At 44.2% G+C, this 23,253-nt stretch overlaps 1 protein-coding gene across 1 annotated transcript in view; it reads right to left on the reverse strand.

The window, feature by feature from the left end:
* LOC135203756 (RING finger and transmembrane domain-containing protein 2-like) overlaps positions 1–11,405 on the reverse strand; it is a 50,656-nt gene extending 39,251 nt beyond the window's left edge. The window contains exon 1 of the mRNA XM_064233705.1: positions 11,244–11,405. Within this exon, the coding sequence (XP_064089775.1) occupies positions 11,244–11,390 (147 nt within the window). The 5' untranslated portion in view covers positions 11,391–11,405. The remainder of the gene's footprint in view (positions 1–11,243) is intronic.
* Positions 11,406–23,253: the final 11,848 nt, after the last annotated feature.

Here is a 23,253-nt window from a genome sequence, read left to right on the forward strand (position 1 = left end):
ACCAACCACCGAAGACGGCCGACTTCCCCTGGTACACAGCTGCAGAGGACTGACGGACGTTTCCAGCCATCTCTGTTTTTGCGCAACGAAAAAGCTTCTCGTTCGCAAGAGAAGGTGGATAACAGCCAGCCGTGAAGACGTAGAAACTGGACTGCTCGGTGGTACCTCTCGACGTGTGGCTGGCGGAGAAGGTTGTGCCAATGGGGAATCTCTCTCGGTTCTCTTACGAGAAGAGCCAGCAGGTCCGGATACCAAATGGCTTGTGGCCATTTGGAAGCCATCAGGATCATCCTGAGATTCGGGATGACCAGTGCTCGACTGATCACCTTGCGAATCAGGCTGAACGGGGGAAAGGCATAGGCGAAGAGGTTGTCCCACGGGTGTTGAAGAGCGTCCTCTGCAGCTGCCCATGGATCCGGCACGGCCGAGAAGAACACCTGGAGCTTCCTGTTGTGCCGGATGGCGAACAGATCCTCGACTGGTCGCCCCTACAGGTCGAAGAGCCTTTCCGCCACGTCCTGGTGTAGAGACCGTTCGGTCCTTATCACCTGATCCCGACGGCTGAGCGTGTCTGCCACTACATTCCTTCCCTGGAATGTAGCGTGCCGACAGCTCTATTGAGTGTGCCTCGGCCCACTCGTGCACCTGCCGAGTCAACTGATACAACGGGAGAGACACTAGGCCCCCCCTGTTTGTTGACGTAAGCCACCACCGTGGTGTTGTCGTACATCAACACCACTGAGTGTCTCATCAAGCGGTCCTGGAACTCTTGGAGAGCAAGGAACGCTGCCTTTAGTTCCAGTACATTGATGTGAAGGTGCTTGTCGTTCTCGTACCACACTCCTGAAGTCCGCAACTCTTCTAGGTGTGCGCCCCATCCTCGGTCGATGCGTCTGAGAGCAGCTGCATGTCCGGGGGGAGAGTGCGCGGAGGCACTCCTCTTGAGGGGTTCCTGTCGTCCAGTCACCTGGCTAGGTCCTGCCTCACCTCCTGTGTCAGTGATCAAGGGAGGCTTGGGGGATCCGTCGCCTGTGACCAACTCTCCTTTGGTCTCCCTGAAGAGACCGCAGGTGAAGACGCCCGTTAGGGACTGGCTTCCCGAGTGACGACAGGTGTCCGATCACGACTTGCCATTGCTGAGCTACCTGTTCCTGCCGAGACAGGAACTGGTTGGCCGCCTCCCTGAATCTGCTACCGTGTCGATCAGCATACCCAGGTACTTCATCCTCTGCTTGTGCTCGAGATCGGACTTTTCGAAGTTCAGAGCGATCCCCAGATCGCGACGGAACTCGAGCAGTCGATCCCTGTCCTGTAGCAACTGCGAGCGGTAGCTCGCCATGGACTAACCCAATCGTCGAGATATCCCATCAGACATATCCCGTGCGAATGGCCACAAGCAGACACCAGAGTGAACACTTGCGTGAACACCTGTGGGGCGGTTGAGAGACCGAAGCAACGTGGCCTGAGCTGGTACACCGTCCCGTCGAGGATGAAGCGGAGGTACTTTCCGAAGGACTGATGAATGGGTATTTGTAGATACGCATCCTTCAAGTCCACTGAAAGCATGAAATCGTTCTCCTGATAGAGTCGAGCACTGAGCGTGCCGTCTCCATCGTGAACCGGGTCTGGCGAACCAACCGGTTCGTGGGAGAGAGATCTATCACTGGGCGCCAGCCTGTCGTAGACTTTTCCACCAGGAAGAGTCGGCTGTAAAGCCCGGTGGTTGATCCGTACCGATTTCTAGAGTTCTCTTGCTCAGCATGGTCTTGATCTCCTGTCTCAATGCTACGTCCTTCGATGCTCCTGGAGCGTACGCCCGCTGATGGACCGGGTCCCCATGGCTGGCCAGGCACCCCCCCCTTCCGGCAGCAGGTGAGGGGGAATGCCGTCCTTCCACTGTGAACGTCGTCCGGTTGGGGCTGATCGAGACCTGACAGGAGAGAGCCGATACCGCTCCGACTCATTCCAGTCCTCGTCGAGGTCGAAACCTCAGGAGGACTGAAGGGATATATAACTGCGATGTCCGAAGACACGTAGAAACGCCTCTGTCGCAGTAGAGGAGGCGAAGGAGCTTGTTCGACCGTCCAGAACCGAGGGGGCCTTCTTGTCCGGAGACGAGAGACTACCTGGCTCAACACAGTCGGCAAGCTCCGATCGCGGCCGCACCGTCGATTTGGGTTCCCTCTCGGGGCCCCAAACCGACTCGAGCCGAGACGTGGCTCTGCTGGTGGGAGCGGCGATCCTTCCCCGAGGTCATTGTGCTGACGAATCAGCGCCGTAACCTCGGCAAAGTTCCTCTGGATCTCGGAAGTCACGGCATCTTGCAGAGTGGGACCGTTAAGCCCTTCGAACAAGAGCATATTCCGAGAACCTTCCTCCTAAGAAGGGGGAACAGCGACAGCCCTCTCGGTCTTCCCCATCCACTTGCGCATACGTCCTGGCCGGTCCAAGAACCGTGCCTGGCACGTAGGGCGTCGTGGTGGGATCATGAGGGGCGCACCCCTCACGATCACTCCTCAATACCTCGCTCCTCCCGGTGTAACCCGAGGAGGTTGAAGGTACGGGAGAGGCAGACCTGACGCTCCCTCGTCGCTCGCTGGCATGGACCAGCAGGCTTGGAGGGCTGCAGGCGATCGTCAACCCGCGGTGACGATCGAGCTGCAGGCCTGGTCGAACCGTCTCGCTGGAGAACGGCTGGACTGAGCACAGCGGCACTGATCTCGAGTGTCAGAAGAGCTGGTGCTGGTTGCCGTACCCGATCGCTCTCTGTGAGAGCGACGGTCAGGCGACCTGCAGGCTCCACTGTCGCAGTGAGCCGGTTGCTTGTCCTCGGCACGTCACGTCGCTGGTTCCAGCCGTGGCTGGCACCGGCGAACGGGAGGACCTCTTCCCAGCCTCAGCCCGTGTCGGTCGTGGACCGTCACGTCCCCGGGTAGCCAGCTGTTCACCGCGAGAGTGAGAGCTGGTCTGGTGAGAGTCGCCTGAGCGGCTGTCACCAGTCTTCCGCCCCGTGCCGTGAACCTGACGCTGAGCGGACTCAGAGGTCTGGTTCCTGGCTGCACGGTCGCTGTTAGGCGACCGTACACTCGGTACCTCCCGCGAGCGAGAGGCCGAGACGGACCCTGATGCAGTGGCAGAACCACTGACGCCAGGCGAGGAAGTACCGGTGTTAGCCGGTACCCCTCTGGTCCCCGTAGTCTTCTTCCTTGCGGAAGAAGAGAGGGGCGGGCCCCGCTCCCGAAGGAGCAGGAGGACCAGCGGAAGAAACCCTCCCGTCCCACCGAGGTGAGACGGGTCCCCGAGAAGCTCCCGAGAAGCTTCTTAGGAGGGAGGAGGCAACCTTCTTCTTCTCGGCTGAAAGCCTTAGAAGTCGAAGGGGAAGAGGCGGCGGCTGACGACCATGAAGAAGATGAAGACGACGACCACGACACCTTCCTCCTCTTCTTCGTCAGCTTCCTCAGGACAGACGTAAGATCTGTATCCAGGCGGAGCCGGGGCTGCTGTAGCCGAAGCCACAGGGCCCGGACGCACCTGTACAGACAGACCACAGTCTGGGGTAGTACCACACGAACGGGACGACATCAGCAGGTATGGGCATCTCAGGAACAGCAGGCACGGCCAGCACATCCTCGGTAGGGGACCGCCAGCGCAGCAACGGCAGGAACAGCCAGCGCAGCACGGCAGGGATCGCCAGCGCAGCAACGGCAGGAAACAGTCACGCAGCAACGGCAGGGAAGCCAGCGCAGCAACGGCAGGGAGCCACGCGCAACTGCATGGACAGTCAGCCCAGAATCGGCAGGTACGGCAGGCAGCACCGGAAACACAGGAAGTGGAGCAGCAGGCAGCAACATCCTGTTACCGGCGGCAGGTCCAGGGGCGAGTTTCTAGGGCAGCGGAAAGTGTGGTCGCTGCAGCGCGGCAACCACGGAGCGGCGGCGGCGCCCCCCTCTCGGTACGGTGAACGGCACTTCACAGCGGCTGTAGGCAAGACTGTTACCACGCGAGGCGAGTACACCAGGTGAGGAGGGACGTCGTCACCTGGTTGCGTGGTCACCACTCCATGGGTGACCGCAATATGCCCAGACATAGAAACCGCCGCCCTGGACACCAGCACGCTCTGCAATTGGAAGGACGCCCATACCTCACCAAGGTCCACCCTCGTGGCAGTATCACCTGGGAAATAAAAGTAGTATCGATTAATGGAGGGGAAATTCCCTCGTGCGGGGGTTTTGATCCCTCCCGAACGAGTGGTAAGACCCTAATACAATTGTACATCGGGCACCGAGCGCCCTCCCCCGCGCTCGACGGATCGGGCGAGGAGAAGAACGCCGATAACCTCCCCCCCCCCCCCCCCAAGGGGTGAAGAGTCATCAGTGGGAACTGAGCGGGGGGGTTCTCGTTCCCCTCCCCCGCACAGTACCCATGTACCCAACAACAAAATAAGAGCTCTAGCAATCGTGCCATCGGCACGAATACAAGGCATACGGATCAATTCCCTGACTGAGCGGAACTTGAACCAAATATGATGCAATCAATAATAAGGAACAACATGAAATGCATCTTGCAAAACGATTCACTTCACAATGAAAAAGGGCTCGATCGAGCGCATTTGCGCCCTCGGTACCGAGCGTAAGGGTGAAAGGTTTCATTCCTTACCTTATGAATCAAGGTTTCTGGAAACCTTGATCCATAACGAATTGATGCAATCAACAGATATATGAAAATGAAAAGACTACTGCGCTTGCGATTTCACTTCATACAATCAAAAAGAGAAGGATCAATTCCCGTGAATAACGGAACATTGATCCCAGTCAACAATGCAATCTCAATAACAAAATGAAAATGAAAAAGAACTGTACTTGCGATTTCACTTCATTCAAAATAAAAAGGGGGAAGGATCAATCTCCGGGCAAGCTCGGAAACTGATCCAAAATGAGTATTGCTACAATAAAAATAATCTATGAAAATGAAAAAGAATACTGTACTTGCGATTCCACTTTCATACTGAATAAGTTTCCGTGCCGATAGTATTCGTTCGGCAACGGGCACACAGGTCAAAAAAATATAAATGAAAAGAGTACTTACTTACGATTTTCATCTACACATTTCCAACCCAATATACGCTCGGAGCGAGCGCTCCCGCCCTCGGCACCGAGCATACACAATACGAGGATCATTCTGGGAAAATGAATTCCCGCAATTACGCCCTTCAGTCCCGGCACTCGGGTAATCGGAGAGCGTTGTGCAGCAAGATCCTTTAATTCACAATTGAAATCAATGAAATGATTGTACTTACAATTCAGTTTCACTAGATACATCGAAAAAGAAAAACACAATCATGCGAAAGCAAACGACGATGAAGCGGGCAGAGAGCGATGATACACGTCCACACGCCAGCAGGCCGAAAGCAAAAGTGATTTGTTTACCTCCCAGTCGCGCGCGCGCGCCTGTCGGACAAGCAGTTAACTACCGAACCCCTTGTTCGAAAGCTTACGACCTATCCAGCTGCCGCTAGTACCTTCCTATTGTAAAAGGACCGAAGGTTTGTATGCCGTGTCGGAACAACTGGATATTCCCGTCCGATCTTCTCTAGTCCAGGTTGGTCGCCTACTGTGAGATAGTTTCTTCAGCAGCAGTCTTCTTCCCAATGCTAGAAATTCCAGGAATTCGAGCATAGGCGAGGTTCCCGATTATCGTGTATATCGGGGATTCTCGTCTCGCTCACTTTGGACCGTGGTCTCGCGTAAGTGTTTGGAGATCGTAAAACTCGAACACTGAATGCGTTAGAAATTCCGTAGAATTCTAAGCAGTCTGCGAAACCCCCACCGAATTCGCCAACCGATATCGGCTGGTGGTCCTCTCGATTCCCGTAGAAATCGAGAATGGGCAGGATTCCTCCTCAACGACCGGGGCTTAACCGTCAGGTAGGACACCCGAAGGTCCCCCCGGCCCCGGTAGCGCAGTCCCGAACGTGGGATCCTACAGAGAAATCTCTGTAGGATCCCTCCCCTTTCCCTCGTAACCGTAAGGAGAGAGGGAATGGGGGAGGAGGAATTGGATACTCGCTCGCCTTCCCAGTGGAACTAGCAGTTGGAGAAGAGTAGGAACAGCCATCGCCGAGGGAGTTATGAACTCTCACTGTAGGTAAGGGTCTGCCGCCACTGTGAACGTCGTCTGGGTGGGGCTGATCGACACCTGACAGGAGAGAGCCGATACCGTCCTCCGACTCATTCCAGTCCTCGTCGAGGTCGAAACCTCTCAGGAGGACCGAAGAGTATTCAAATACGGTGTCGAAGACACGTAGAAACGCCGCTGTCGCAGTAGAGGGAGGTGGTGGAAGTAGCTTGATCGACCGGCCAGAACTGAGAGAGCCTTCTTGTCCGGAGACGAGAGACTCTGGTTCGAGGACAGAATCGGCAAGTTCCGATCGCGGCAGACCCACCGTCGGTTTGGGTTCCCTCTCGGCCCCAAAACGACTCGAGCAGAGACGTGGGCTCTGCTGGTGGGAGCGCAATCCTTCCGCAAGGTCATTATGCTGACGAATCAGCTTAATGACTTCTGCAAATTCCTCTGTATCTCGGGAGTAACCGTGTCTTGCGGAGTAGGACCGTTCCAGTCCCACTCCAACAAGAACAGATCCCGAGATACTCCTCCTTCCGAAGGAGGAACAGCGGCAGACCCCACCCCTGACGGTCGCCTCCAGCTACTTGCGCGTATGTCGTATGCTGGTCGGTCCTGGAACCGTGCCTGGTCCATACGGCGTCATAGCTGGGTCACGAGCGGCGCACCTCTCGTGATCGCTCGCTTCGGTACCATCGCTCCTCCCGGTATAGCCCGAGGAGTTGAAGGTACGGGAGAGGCAGACCTGACGCTCCCCCTTCGCTCGCTGGCAGGACCAGCGTGCGTGGAGGGCTGCTGCTGATCGTCAACCCGCGGTGACGGTCGAGCAGCAGGCCTAGCCTTACCGCTCGCCTGGGGCGATTGGCTCGGCTGAGAACGTCGAGACCGATCTCTAGCGTCAGGCGAGCTGCCGCTGGTCACCGTCTCCGCCCGATCCCATCGGAGCTCGGACGGGGTGACCTGCTAGGCTCTCTGTCACGTCGAGACCGGCCAGCGTCCTCCCTCGGCGCGTCGAGTCGGCTTTGGTACCAGCCGTGGCTGGTACCGCGGCGGCGCAGGGACCTCCTTCCTCGCCTCAACCCGTGGCTGTCAGCGACCGTCACGTCAGCCCGAGCAGCCAGTTGATCGCTGCATTGAGCGCCATGGCCTGGCGAGAGTCGTGGTGCACTCCTGACAGTGTCAGAACATGTGTTGTTGCTTCTGTTCTCGCCAGGTCGCGCGCCGCTGTCTTGACGGCGAGCGAGCTCGGGCGTCAAAACTTTGGCTGGACGGTCTTCTTTGGAAGAGCGTCCACTCGGTGCTTCTCGCGAACGAGAAGCGGCCGAGACGGAACCTGGTTTAGCGGCAGAACCGTCAGCACCAGGTGAGGACGCACCAGCCGAGGCTGGTGCACCTCTGGTCCCCGTCGACTTCTTCTTTGCAGAGAAGCGACGGGCCCCGTTCCCGAAGGAACAGGAGGACCAGCAGAAGAGCTCCCCAGCTCGCCTGAGCGAGCCGGGCCCTTAGAAGATCCCGAAGGAGTCTTCTTAGGGGGGGAGGAGGCAACCTTCTTCTTCTTCGGCTGTTTAGCCTTAGAAGTCGAAGGGGAAGGAGAGGCAGCAGACGACGAAGAAGAGACACGACACCGGATTCTTCCTCTTCCTCTTCTTCTTCGCCAGGCTCCGCAGGACAGACGTCAGGTCTTCCATCCAGGAGGGAGCCGGGGCAGTTGCCCGAAGCAACAGGGCCCTCGAACTACACCTGTCCGGAAAGACCTGAGACTGTGACAGCACCACCAACGGCAGGAACAACAGGAACAGGTCCAGGAACAGCAGGAACATCTGAAAGTGAATGAGCAGCAGGCACCTGATCTGAAAGGGAATTGAGCGGCTGGGACAGCAACAGGTACGGCGGGAGGCACGGCAGGTACCACAGGAGAGCCCAGGCGTCCTGTCGGCAGCTTACCGTCATCCTCGGCACTGGCGGGCAGGTCCAGGGGGGTATCTTTGGGCAGCGGAAGTCCCGGGGTCGGCAATACAAAGAACCCAGGTGGCGGTGGCACGTCCTCTTTGGCACGGCAGGAATTGGTTTCTGGATTGCAGCCGTGGGTGTTACCGACATGACATGTGGTGTACACCAGGTGCGGTGGCATCTCATATGCTGGTGTCGAGATTGTGGTTGTTGTAGTGGTTGTTGTAGTGGTTACCATGAGTGACCACTGCCGACCCCGCCAACCGCTGAATCAACCCCTCCCTGTATGCTCGGCACTCCCTGCAGTCCCAGCGACTCCCACACCTGTCCCAGGTCCGTCTTTCGCTGATGGACACCTGCGGAAGCAACGTCGGGTTAAGTTAGAGGGGCTTCCTCGCGCCTGGGGGGAGAAGAACCCCACCCAGAGCGGACGGAAGACCCCGAGTACAAACAGGACGTTCCGGGTAGCGGGCGCCCCTCCTCCACACTCGACGGATCGAGAGAGGAGAAGGACTCCGCTACCCCCCCCGCAGGGGAAGGCGCGAAACGTTGGGGGCTGGCCGGGGGCAGGAAAGAGGACGGAAGTGTCCGTTACCAAAGGATCAACTGGACTTTCCGATGACTTTTTCTTGTGCCCTCGTTAACAGCACCCACTGCGCCTCGGACCAATGCATACACGTTACACAGGGCTCGTTGCGGGAGCACTCTCGCCCCCCGACAACGAGTACAACCTCGTGAGGATCTACATCTACATCCAAGGTCGTCTCCCACGGATGTAGCACCTGGCAGGGTAACATAGATATATTAGTAAGAGGGTTCCCTCACGCCACGGGGGAAGAAGAATGCCCCCGAACCCGAACGCAATGGAAGACCCCAAATACAAAATACAATGAAGAAGCTGAGCAGGGGGCAGGAAGGAAGACGAAGAATCGGATACCAAGGGAGTCGCGGGAGAGCTTTCCGACGACTTCCTGGCAGACCTTCGCTTCCCTACCCCCGCACAGCCAGTGAAAAGTAATATGGAAAATGAACAGAATACTGCCCTTGCGATTTCACTCATAGAACTTAAAAGGAGAAAAGATTAATTCCCGGGTGGGTAAGAACGGAACTTTGATCCAATAATATGATGCTATCATAAAAATATATATGAAAATGAAACAGAATACTGCATTGCGATTCATTTTCACATAAAAAATCGTAAGGATCAATTCCCGGGTAAGAACGAAAATTGATCCAAATTAAATTCATGCAATAAATAAATGAAAATGAAAAGAATATTGCAATTGCGAATCCACTTTCATTGCATTCTATTATACCAAAATTAAAAAGGCTCGTGCCGAGCGCAATCACACTCGGTAACGAACGCACAGGGCAAAAATATGATGAAAAGAGTACTTACATTTTTCAATTACACACTTCGCCCAAATACATGACTCGGCGCGAGCGCGCCCGCCCTCGGCACCGAGACATAATTCAAGGGTTCAATTCATGAAAAGAGAGGAAATCGCCGCATCTACGGCGATAACTCCATGTTGGTTCATAATTAAGTAATGAAAATGAAAACAGTGTACTTACAGTTTCATTTTCAAGTCAAACAAACCATTAGTAGAAAACACAATATAAACAAAGCATACGACGATGAAGCGGGCAGAGAGCGATGACGAACACGTCCTTCACACCCGCGGCCGAAAGCAAAAGTGATTTGTTTACCCGCCAGTCGCGACGCCGGCGATCTGGACAAGCAAGTTAACTACCGTTTCTCCCCTTGTTCGAAGCTTACGACCGTTTCCAGCTGCCGCTAGCTACTTCCTATTGTTAAAGGACCGAGGGTTTGTATTACGTATCGGAACAAAAGCATTTTTATTCTTGCAGGTTTATTAAAAAGTTTTACATTCATTAAAGGACTGTGCAAAATTATAAATAAAACTGATTCATACAAGGTAACTTATTGTGGCTCTGATCAACACAATCACAATTAGCCTAGTATACATACACTTCAAAAAATCACACCATCAAAACCAACGAAGACTACACATATAAAAAAACAAAACGTGACAAGAAATTTATCAATGAAAACCTAACTCATCAATGGTCGACTAAGTAGGCTAGGCTATCGTTCTCTTTTATTTTACTAAAACAAAAACATGGTACCTATATCTAAGCAATATTGGAGTCAGGTATTTCCTTAGAAACCGACTTTTTCTATAGTAGGGTAAATGACCAACCGGCGACATAGCGGCCACCTCTCTCGGAACGCAGCCACTTCTCAAGTTATGCCATTATTTCGTAATTTAGGAGAAAACACTTAGCCTAATTCAAGAGGAACGTAGAGGTCTCGGTGTGCGGCCTGGATGAGGCACAACTCTTGACTGATGCTCATGGCAGCGCGTTCGAGTGCTTTTTCGGGAAGGTAGGCACTATGTCGCCATTTGGTTGTTTACTCTATTTAGGTTGCTTATCAGGAATTTAAAGCTAATTTTTGACGGTCGACTGTAATTATCCTGTAATTTCCCTTCAAATTCTAACCTACGGTCAGGGGGACCCGATGGGAACCTAACCTATTGAACAATGGTACATCACTACCCAATTACCCTGGTTTTGCTAGCCTAATCTACCTACCTAATAGCCTAACACCTACCTAGCCTACTATAGGTTAACACATGAACCTTTTGTGCACATAGGCTACACTATATTTTACAAAAACTTTACCTCAAACGTCAACCAATACAATCCACCATAAAAATACGTTTATTTTATAGAATTAAATATGTCTAGCCACTCGCACGTCAATTAACCTGAGCACATGTTCCCAGGACTACCTCTTCTGGTGGGTCCTCCCTCGACACGTCCAAGCAAATTAACAGTCTATCAAATCGGGTATGTTAATTGTAATAATTAATTATTCCATTGAAAATTTCACTTTAAATAGAAAATTATCTAAAATATAAACCAATTCGAGACAGACGTCAAAATCCGACGTGCCACTTTCGGCCTTTAATCCTCTGACAAGGTTACTGAAAAAAAGCTTCGCTAAACATCGCTTATTTAGCGTTTCCCTCCGACTCAATCTCCGTTTAAACTGTTAATTAACAGGAACTAATCCCCCGTCGTTAATTTGGACGCTCCAGACACCCCAAATAACGCGAAACATCGGAGAATTAGCGTAAACTTACAGGCCGATTGAAGGCGATCCTATCAGTTGTGTAGTGTTTTGATGATGGGGAAATTGACGTAAGGGTCGACGCAGCCCGGGACCGGTCCTTCCCATTGGTCCGTCGGTCGATGACGTCATACAACCTTGCCGAGATGCATGACGTCATCAGCCACACCAAAAATGTTATGAGTTTCGCCTGTTTTTATAACGAAATTATTCCCTTATTATCATTTTCTACGCTTAAATGGTATAATGATTCCCCTATATACCTCTTTAAAAGATATAACGTCTGATTCCTCGTTGAATTTCCGTGACAGAATGGGAGACTTGAAAGCTTACCCTGGCCGCGGGTTGATGACGTCATAATTCACGCCAAAATTTTTATAAGTTTCGCCTGTTTTTACAACGAAATGATTTCCTTAATATCATTTTCTATGCTTAAATGGTGTAATGACACATCTATCTACCTCTTTAAAAGATACAACGTCTATTTCCTGGTTAAATTTCCGTGACAGAAAGGAAGAAGTGAAAGCTTTAATTCCCAGTTGCTTGTGCACCATTTTCCTAACTTTCTCTTACACCATCGATATAAATATGTCCCCTTAAGATGCGACTTGGCTTCTGCAAAGAGGATTAAAGCTTCGTTTAACTTTACGGCTTCTTCTCCATTAGCAACACGTCGAACTCACTTACATATAGGCCTATATGCCGCCTCTTCACATATATATATACACATATAAGTGTCATCTCAGAATCGTATATGGCTTGCTTGCTCAAGCACTGTTTAAAGGAAGCATTAAAAACACTGCTTGTTTTATAGGAAAAGAAGTTGGTGGATTGACCTAATCACATTTACATAATTGATTGCAACTGACAACTTTGTTTCATGAACAACATTTATTCAGTCCACATAAATAAATAGATCATACATTTTCAAAGCTTTAACCTTAAAATCAATGTTTTTTTCCATTAAAAAAAGAAGGGAACTACATGCTTATGATTATATTTGAATGGTATGAATAAAATGTATTGCATGGAGCTCATTCAAGTTGAAAGTATGATAAACGAGCAAAACATCATTCAAAGAACATGTAGGTATTACCAGTTTTTTTTTTTTTTTAAAGCTTTCAATACACAACATTAACTGGATCTGCAACCTTGTCTAGATCAAACTGAATGGACATAGTTACTTACAGGTTTGTAACACAAATGACACGTTTATTCATATTTTAATCCAAAATAATGTTATCAACTTAAGTATGAAGTAGTTGAAACTATAGTCACAGTTCTGAATTCTGAATAAGTGCAATGCAGTTTGCTTTTGCTGCTTAGAATTAATTTCCAGGGAGAAGAGACGGAGAAATGGAATGGCATCGGTTGAAATTTTGAAGAAGAAGAAGAAGAGATTTTGGATAGTCATACATACTTCTTTTAGTGATGATGATAAGCACTATTTTGATCTAGTTACATGGCAAGGATACTACACCATAGATGAAAATGAAAACTTGATAATAGGAATTAGGATAGTGTTGAATATAAGGTTGTGAAGGAATGTACAGATACATTTGCATATAGTAAGGGCTAAAATTCATTAAAATTCAGCGCTATCGTTTCAAATAAGGTTTACTGATACTATTATTTTCTTTCACATGGATATATATATATATATATATATATATATATATATATATATATATATATATATATATATATATATATATATATACGTATATATATTCGAGAATAGGACATTTCACTGATTACAGAATTGGTAGTACTACATTAGTTTTGTGTCTTTTTATTTGGCACCGCCTAACTATATCTTAGTTCCACCTAAGCTGATCCTCAACACATCTCATGTAATCGGCATTTTTGAAGCATCTAGCACAGCATCCGTCATCTATTAAGCACACAGCGCCTGATCTGATGCTGCACGGTCTAGTACACTCGAATGAGTCGTAACTCAAAGCTGAGAATATCTTTGGTGGAACTGCGTAAAGCTGGTCCTCCTGGTAGCCCATCAGCTGGCGCCTAACGCGAAGTTCGGGGCTCATCATGGTTTTCCCCGTCACTTCTGCGTTTAGTATACCCAAGACGAGCAGAATAACGCAGCATTTCTTCAAGTTACCCATCTCCGTCGATGTGACGCTGTGGAGAGAACAAAATCATCAGCTGTGAACATAATATTAATTTCATTCCTCTGAGGATTTAATTTAATACGACTAAGTTTTAGATGAAACAAAATCTGGAGAGAGAGAGAGAGAGAGAGAGAGAGAGAGAGAGAGAGAAAAGAGAAACGATTAGAGAGGAGAGAGAGAGAGAGAGAGAGAGAGAGAGAGTTTAAAGGCCTGTTTTTTTTTTGTTTTTTTTTTTCGCGAGTCCTTCCAGATTTCCCCGTGGTGAAACTTACTGAGTTATATGTAAGTGTTTACATAATAATAATATGGAATGTTAGTCCATATATATAAAAGATTGCTTGCAGGAATGTGATCAGACTAGAGACGCTAAAGATGACGTATACAAATAAAAGTAGGCTAAGATAACATGCCGTCATCTGTGGTCATTCATTTGTTTTGAAACAGTCCAAGCTCCCTGCTTGAGACAACTACCCCGACCTATGATTCAAACGGCCTACGTGATCTGTAGCGTGTCTTATTTGATTGTGCGTTCGTATGTAACTGTCATCTGATTGTATGTTCATATGTTCGAACTACTGTCTGTTCCTTCATAACTTGTAACAGAGATGGTAGACGGGCAGAACAGAGTTAGCTATCGTCATTAGAAGACCTGTACCTCTTTACCTAAGCTTTATCATGTAGAGGAATAGGATTAGCCATCATCATTGGCAGAAGCGATCAAGCTATCGTCATAGAAGACTTGTACAATCATATCTGATCTTCAGCATGTAAAACTTCAAGAATATATATTTTATATACTTCGTGTTTTTTTACAGAACCTCCTCACCATGAGTTTAACACATCGTCGTAATAACCAACAAGATAATACCGACTTCGTAAGTGATCTACAAACCCCCAGACACTCCATTGAAGATGGAAGTGCAATACAAACCGACTTAGCGTAAAATTATCGCAAGTCTAACATTACCTCATAGGGCGCCTTATCATACAAGGCACAAGCCCTAATATTGGTGGCCAGCGTACCAGAAGAACTCTACAACGTTCCTCTAAGAAAAAACCAGAATAATAAATCATGTATCATAAGAAGTCAACGACGACGGAAGCAGCAGATTCTTCAAGCAACCTAGTATCATCGTTAGTGAGCGACTTCAGAAAACAATAAGAACTTTTCAACGACGACGAAAGCAACAGATTCTTCAAGCAACTTAGTATCATCGTTTAGTGAATAACTTCAAGAAACAAAACCGACGTGTCTTTTTCCTACGGCAACGCAAGCTTCGTCTCTCATTAGAATCATTCAAGAAAACATCGTTAGTGAGCGTTTCCGGCACTTCAAGAAACAAACCGAACGCGTCTGCAGCATCGGATCTTTCAAGGGCTCGAATCATCGAAACAACGCGCACGGAGGAAACTCAAGCCAAACCAGGTCATCCACTAAATAGAGAAGGAGGACCAAGGCCGTGTGTCGTTATCGGAACACCGTGACTTCCCACAAAAGCAAGCTAAGTACAATTTTTTATTCATTTGGAGTAACTTTGAGTGTTTCCTTTTCCTTTGCAGGTCGAATTTCGTTATTTGTGTGGCTGAAGTTACGAGACATTCTTAATCTTACTTTTTTTACAGAAATTATCTACATCATTGAGATTTCACTACTGCGAGTTTTTATCTTTGAGTGTCTGTTTCCAGAAGTTCTACTGAAATATCAATCATATACTATGTTAATTTTATCATTTTGGGTGATTATTAATCCCTTACGTAACAAATCATATTAAACAGTGAATATGCGTTTACGCAGTGGACGTCTGTATTTATACAGATGCATGGATAGGGTCGTTAAGCACCGTAGTGATTAGAAAACACACAAAAAACAAGTGGAACACCGTACAAATCATATAAATAAGAGGTAACACTATTTCGGGTCATGACAATAAATGCTCCTTTGCAAAGTCCCGCTCGCAGTTTTAGCCTTGAGTTTTTTGAGTTATATAAAATATCGAACCTCAATGACTCAACTTAACTTTAAAAATATGGCTGGATTGCAAGGAATAACATGTCTGTAAAAAACTTTCATCAGGCTAAATGCGCTGACCAGGATCCCTCACTATTTCAAATTTTAGCAAAGAATGAAGTACAAACAGTTAATATTGAATGCAGTAGTGATAACTTGTCTTATTAGTAATCGCTCAGTTCCTAATAGTTCGTCATTCATTGCTTTATACGTAACCAGCAACATAATGCTAAAAACACACAATACGTTGCCGATGGTAATAAAGAGAAGGATCTTAATTATTACAAAAGAAATAGAAACAGTAGCCCGTTCAGAATCAAACAAGCAAACTCGGTGACTGTGTCACCTAGTCAAGCGGTCAAGGTCAGTCAAAAACTGCCGAAGTGTTCAAAGCATAGCAAATTCCACACAATAAGCGACTCTAGCAGAGTGGGGGAAAAGCGATTTGGTTTATACATGCCAATATCTTTTTGAATTAAAAGGATTTTTCCTATGAAACACACAACCGTATAAAGTAATCAGGCGCAGGTTTTCGTTTTTTTTAATACGTAAGTTATTATAAGTAGTGGTGGATAAAAGCCCGACTGTAACGCGCCGTAAAAATTAGAATATCCTGTTTATTCCTTTAGTACAGTAATATCCAGTATTTACGGACTCACCGTCTGTTATTCGAACTTCCCTAATGAGAAGTCCGGATAAGCGAGCGCTTACAGATACCTCTATAGTTTATTAAAAACATTGATCTGTATCTAGTGTAATTGTAAGATCCATCTAGGGGTATACAAAATATTATCTTACATCCTGCAAAATAAGGCGTGTTTATCAAAGGAAAATCCTATAAACCTTCAAACATATTAAAATCCGTTTGAACAAAAAGAGACAGTTAATCAAATAATAACTTATATAGAAGAACAAATCATTTGTCTCATAAATCGTAACATTGTTCAAATGACCCAACAGAATTCTCCCACAACCGCAGTCGTAGTTTGCATGCAAAATCTCGAGAAGCATGCACCCTCGAATGTCTTAGTGCGTGTAAAAAGACTTTGCTGGGAAAGGAAATTTTAATCCTTCCCCGACACACTGAAATATAACGATTTCCGCGAACAAAGCCCTAAAAGTATACATATCGTGGATACGGAAGTTATAAATATCGCATTTTTTATTCGTTGCTAATTTTTAATCACGCCCAACCAGTCGTGGATGAATCTCTCTGATAATCTATCTAAAGTAATATCCGTAAAGTCATTCAAGCAGAGGTGATTCAGCAGAATTTTTTTTTATCTTCTACCTGAATACCAGGAAGTTTCTCCACTAGCGAGTGATCTCTGGGAGAAAACCGGATGTCATTGAAAACAAAATACGGTCTAAGGACAAACATAAAGCTATATACGTACCTTCGCATAGACTCTCAATGAAATTTCAAAATAGAGATAAATGACGAAGTTGAAAAATGTTAGTAATAGGAGTCATTAGGAAATCAAATAAGCCCATATAATTTTTCCCTCAAACGTCATGCCATAAAAGATCGGACTTGGCGTATCTGCGTAGATTTCTGACGCTTAAACAAGGAAACGACTCCCGATAGTTTCCAGTGCCATGTACCGACGACATCTTATCTCTGTTAGGTTAGAATAAATTTTTCACCAGCTTGGACTTACTTAAAGGCTTTTGTACCGTAGATACCATTACCTAAGTGATTGTACCTCATACACCGTTTTCAGCACACTCAGGGGACATTATCAATTTTTTACGTTAATGCCTCCGGCTTACGTTGCGCCCCAATTACAATATAGTGTTTGGAGACTTTTAGGGATAACCTACATGCCATATGGATGATCTTGTAATCTTTTCTAATACCTTAGAAGTACATTCACATAAACTAGAGCTAGTGCTACAGAGACAAAGACAAATAATCTCAGAGTAAAATATCTAAATGTGAGTTTTAAAAAACCGAACATGTTTATCTGGCCTACAATGCTTACAGATATAAAAAGCACATAACTAATTGTAACACGTGTCATGAAAACAAGGGATACACTAAGACACCTGTCAGTTTAAGGGCCTATCCTGTGCCAAATCAATCCTTGAAAGAATATACGTAGAATTATTAACAGAATTACGAGTCTGACAGAGGGAATAAACACTTCTTAGTGTTAATAGTTCCTTGACACGTTATATAGAATTAATAGCACTAAAAACAAACACCGCAATTGAGTGCGTTAGGAATATTTATGAGTGCTAAATCAGTAAACATGGAATTCAACACATGATAATCTGACTCGGGTGGTGTAAATCAATAATAATCTCCATAACACGTGGTGTGAATTCCTTTCCATTAAGAAAACCAATAATATATTTTATCACCCAGAGTCAATCGGTTTGGTAGAATAACGGATAATTAAATAGGAAGTGTCAATGTCTTACGAGTTACAACTCGTGATATTGGATCCGAACTGGATTATAGCGGTTCTCGCGGTTTTAAATACCTTTATCATTTATATCTTGTATCTATAGAATTGATGCCGCAAGTAGCCTTATACGGTACGCCGCTAGAACACTTTTCCACATATTCAAGCCAACCATTAATTTATCAAATATATATATAAAAAAATATATATATAAACTAAATAAATATAAAGAAAAAAATAAAATAATATGGATACAAGTGGAGTCAATATAATACACTCCGTAAGAAGTCGGAAGGGTTACAAATTATAATAAAAAAGGAATCACGATAAAATCAATAAGCAAAACGTAACCATAGATTAATTAAATATCCAAATATATATGCGTAAGATTTGAACTCTAACTTAACGCTTTAGTAATGACAAATAAGCTAAAAGTTCAAACACATATCAAAACCTACTGACATATTGTCTGTCCCGGTGATTTATATTCGTAGTCAATGAAAAAAAAATATAATAATAATAAATAAATAAATAAATAAAATAAAATAAAATAAAAGAGATTTTAAAGTCAGGAAGTCTAGAAGTGAAAATGTTTATCTATGGAATAATCCTATATGAATCTTATACAGGGCTAATAATATATATAGAATTTGTATGGAAACCTTTTTCATTAGTTTCAATAAGGAATATTTAATTTAACATAATCTTGCAGTTTTCCAACATGAAACTAATATATTGTTTCAATTTTGGTACTGTTTTTTTTTCAGACATTCTTCTCATGTGGGTCGAGTATTAATTTATACCTAAAGTCGTATTTATTACAGCAAGTAACGTAACTCTTAGCTGGCTGAGAGCAATCTCCTGCCAAGTGACGACGTCATCATTGCCGTATCAGCATTTGTTCCTTTAACCTCAATAATCTGCTTACACAGCTTCATCTGTGTGTCGTCTCTGCTTGCAAAACAGATTGACTGGAGAAAGGAATGCTTAGCCCGAACTTCTCATGGGCAAGGCAGACGTTAGGTACAAGTGTCTATCGGTTATGCGCAATGCAACTTGCAATCATTTTAAAATTAAATAAACAAAATAAGGAAATAGAATTTCTATAACATCAAAATGAATTAATTTTTTCTGAACCTCATAGACATTTAGAAGTATCACGATATGGATATGGATTATTTACTTGCAACATTAGCTTATTACAATCCAGGTAAATCACATTCATGGGAAAATGTCACATTTTCTTGAAAAACCCAAAGTTTATATAGAAATTAGTTACATAGTGGGTTTTTCGTTGCATCTCCTATCTATTATTAAAGTTTTTAAAATTAACCTCAGGGGATGGGCGCGGGAAACTTGAATATGAAACTTTTGTTAGGGCACATAGGATCAGATTTTATCACAACTTAATTTCAGTTAGCATAGAGAAATATCAGAATCATGATTAATCTTCTCTTTGACTCTTATGTTGCCTGGCAATCTTACAAATAGCTCCGTTTCACACTTCTTTGTCTAGTAACTTACTACCAGTAATATCGAATTTTCTTTGAGATTCGTAATGATATCTATTTATTTTTTATAATTATGGATATTTTTACAAGTCACCATAGACCTGGATAGGTTCACTCATTGTTAATGCCATGGATAAAAAAGTTTGTACAGCGGATTCTTTTGAATTCCAAAATATCAGCGAATTCATGTGGGTTAAGTCTGGTCTGAATGGCTCTCTTCCCTCCCCTGTATTTGGATGTCGTCTGAATTTACTTTGCCCTTGTGACAAGTATACTTGCAGGCTGATTAATGGAACCTGGTTACAGTATCCTGCAGTACGAGAGTTTCACATCGCACTTCAAAAAAATCGTTCGTCGCAGCGGACGACTACAGTCAAGTAACAACCGCCTACAATGTGAAAGGAATTTCATGGACTTCTTCGACCGACACCGTATCTCGTCGTTAATCTCGTTTTAATGCGGAATGCTCCGGCGGCTGTCGGAATCGACTACAATAAGGGACATACTTCCGACAATTACGACCCGAAGGATATTCAACTCTACTTTGCTGGCGAAGGACTCGTGCTGGGGATGTTTTTTTATTCATCGCGAACGTAATCGTGTAGCTTAGGATGCAGAGAATAAGTATGAGCGCAAAAAATAGAACGTTGGACCCGCCCAGGCAAATTTTCCCCTTGTTTTAACCCTGTGAAATAGGCCGTTTCATTGGGCTATAGGTGGTTGTCTGGAACTGTGTAATGGTCGAAAAGTTGTTCGAACGTTAGTTAAAAGTGAAGTAGTATAACCTCGGTTATGTATCCTATATATATAAAGTATCATGTATCCAATATATATAAATGATCATAAATAACAGAATCGAAATATATTTTTTGCGTGTACGCACTAGGAATCTATATATAAATGATCATAAATAACAGAATCGAAATATATTTTTTGCGTGTACGCACTATTTTTTGCGTGTAGCTAGGAAGCTATATATAAATGATCATAAATAACAGAATCGAAATATATCTTTGCGTGTACGCAATAGGAATCTATTTAAAGTGCACATATATTAATCATAATTATATGAATCCATATACATATGTATAAACAAATCAGGTAGCCTATAATCAATCTGTTACCTTTTATCTTACCAATATCTGCAGTTCTTTATGAGTTAGTATATGAATTAATGAATCAGATATATAACATTTAGCATAAAAATCAACGAATCAATCAGCATAAACATTAATAATTTTATCAATTCATATATGAAATTTTTTATCAGTTAAAATATGATTTTTATCATGTTAATCTTCATTCTATGCAATTATCAGAGTACATTAGTATTTTCTGTAGCAGATGTATCTTAATGAGATGAAGTGAACAAAACGTATCATTATATATCACGTGATCACTATTATTTACCAATAATCATTGTTTTTATATTTTATCTTGAATCAATTCATGTACACCATGAATTTTTATTTACTAATATATCTATATATATATATATATAATATATATATATATATATATATATAGATATATATTCACATAGTGTCTGTATCACACTCCTATAAGTCAAATGCAAGTCAAGTTTGAGTAATATTCAGTAGTTGGTTTTGGTAGCTGACCGAGCTAATGTAAGTGTTTACATAATAATAATATGGAATGTTAGTCCATATATATAAAAGATTGCTTGCAGGAATGTGATCAGACTAGAGACGCTAAAGATGACGTATACAATAAAAGTAGGCTAAGATAACATGCCGTCATCTGTGGTCATTCATTTGTTTTGAAACAGTCCAAGCTCCCTGCTTGAGACAACTACCCCGACCTATAATTCAAACGGCCTACGTGATCTGTAGCGTGTCTTATTTGATTGTGTGTTCGTATGTAACTGTCATCTGATTGTATGTTCATATGTTCGAACTACTGTCTGTTCCTTCATAACTTGTAACAGAGATGGTAGACGGGCAGAACAGAGTTAGCTATCGTCATTAGAAGACCTGTACCTCTTTACCTAAGCTTTATCATGTAGAGGAATAGGATTAGCCATCATCATTGGCAGAAGCGATCAAGCTATCGTCATAGAAGACTTGTACAATCATATCTGATCTTCAGCATGTAAAACTTCAAGAATATATATATTTTTATACTTCGAGTTTTCTACAAGAACCTCCTCACCATGAGTTTAACACATCGTCGTAATAACCAACAAGATAATACCGACTTCGTAAGTGATCTACAAACCCCCAGACACTCCATTGAAGATGGAAGTGCAATACAAACCGACTTAGCGTAAAATTATCGCAAGTCTAACATTACCTCAATAGGGCGCCTATCAAATACAAGGCACAAGCCCCTAAATATATATATTTCCCACGGAGGAATTACGTACGGGACTGCATGGTCTACATGTCCTCACTTTAGTCTAGAAAGAGGAGCAATTTAAGACAGTTTATTGATTTAAGAACGTATCTATGCTGTATTTAATAAGTATTATTTTTTTAGTTGTCATTTCTGTAAGCTCCCATTTACTGAAAGTTTATATATATTATATATATATCTATATATATATATATATATATATATGTATGTATGTATGTATGTATGTAGTATGTATGTAATGTATGTATGTATATGTATATATATATATATGAATCATATTTGTGGAACACACAATTCAGGGTTGTATTATTTCAACCAAACACTGGTTAACAATTATTCTTCAATGAAGACCAATATGATGGTCGATCGATGCAAATGCAGTTACTTAAATCAAAACTGAATGATCAGACCTTACCTGATTAGGACGATAGACTCGGAAGAGTTGATATATATATTACAAATACGAGATGAGAAAGAGGAATGGGCCAGCCTGACGAAATTACGAATGCAAGAGACGAGAGCACTGAAGTGACTGCCATAATGCCGTCCTTTACAGCCGACTTTTGAACTCGATTCGACTTTAGGAAGAAAATGGCAGAGTTGCCAACTTTCTATTAATATTTTAACTATATATCATATAAAGAAAATGCTATTGCGAGAAAACAACTGTCTTTTGAGTTCCAAAGAACTGCTGTCTTTGTCAAATAGTTATTGAACTGGCTGAGTTATCGCACACTGACGCTAATAATAATGTATATTTTACTTGATTGCCTGCACAGTTGGGGAAAAAAATAATATGCCAGGATTCTCTTCGTCTGAGTAATTTAACTGAAATTCCGTCGTGTTTTACGACACAAGAGGAAAATAAAAGCAATTTATATGATATTTCGATTGCAAAAGTGAACACCTGACAAGCATGTAGTACTCCTCAACAGAAGAAAACAAGGAAAAAGTATTGGTTCATTTATAGTAAAAGAAGCTAGGTGTCCTACTAAGATAAAGAAGGAAGAAGAAGAAGGTTTATTTTTCCCCATTCAAAGAAGAAGAAATGAAAGGGAGTTGAGGTAAAATTAAATAAAGCTTTGCACCTCATAAACAGTGTAGTGTGTCCGCAATTATGTTTGTGAAGTGAGCGCCTAGGAACCTATCTCTTCTTCTTCAATGTCTTCAATTGGGAGAGCGGACTCCCAGTCATTTCTGTACCCACATTCTTTATAATTTTGTTATTTATTCCTTGGCTGTTCGAGGTACATTTAGATCAGGTTCCTTAATGCTTTCTCCACTTCGTGAATGCTTGACTTTTGGTGTATCTTCAGGTTTATCCAGTATGAATATAAATCTTTATAATATTGTGTTCATTATCCCTTCCTTACTTTCTCCACTTCGTGAATGCTTGACTTTTGGAGTATCTTCAGGTTTTATCCAGTATGAATATAAATCTTTATAATATTGTGTTCATTATCCCTTCCTTACTCTTCACTGCCTTCAAGTCCCAGTCACATCCCAGAATGTTGCACCATATCCTACGATCCAGCAATGAGGAAGAAGTCACCCAGATACGTATAGGTTGCTAGACGTCCAGTTT

Source organism: Macrobrachium nipponense, chromosome 36 (assembly GCF_015104395.2).
Source record: "Macrobrachium nipponense isolate FS-2020 chromosome 36, ASM1510439v2, whole genome shotgun sequence".
NCBI lineage: Eukaryota > Metazoa > Arthropoda > Malacostraca > Decapoda > Palaemonidae > Macrobrachium > Macrobrachium nipponense.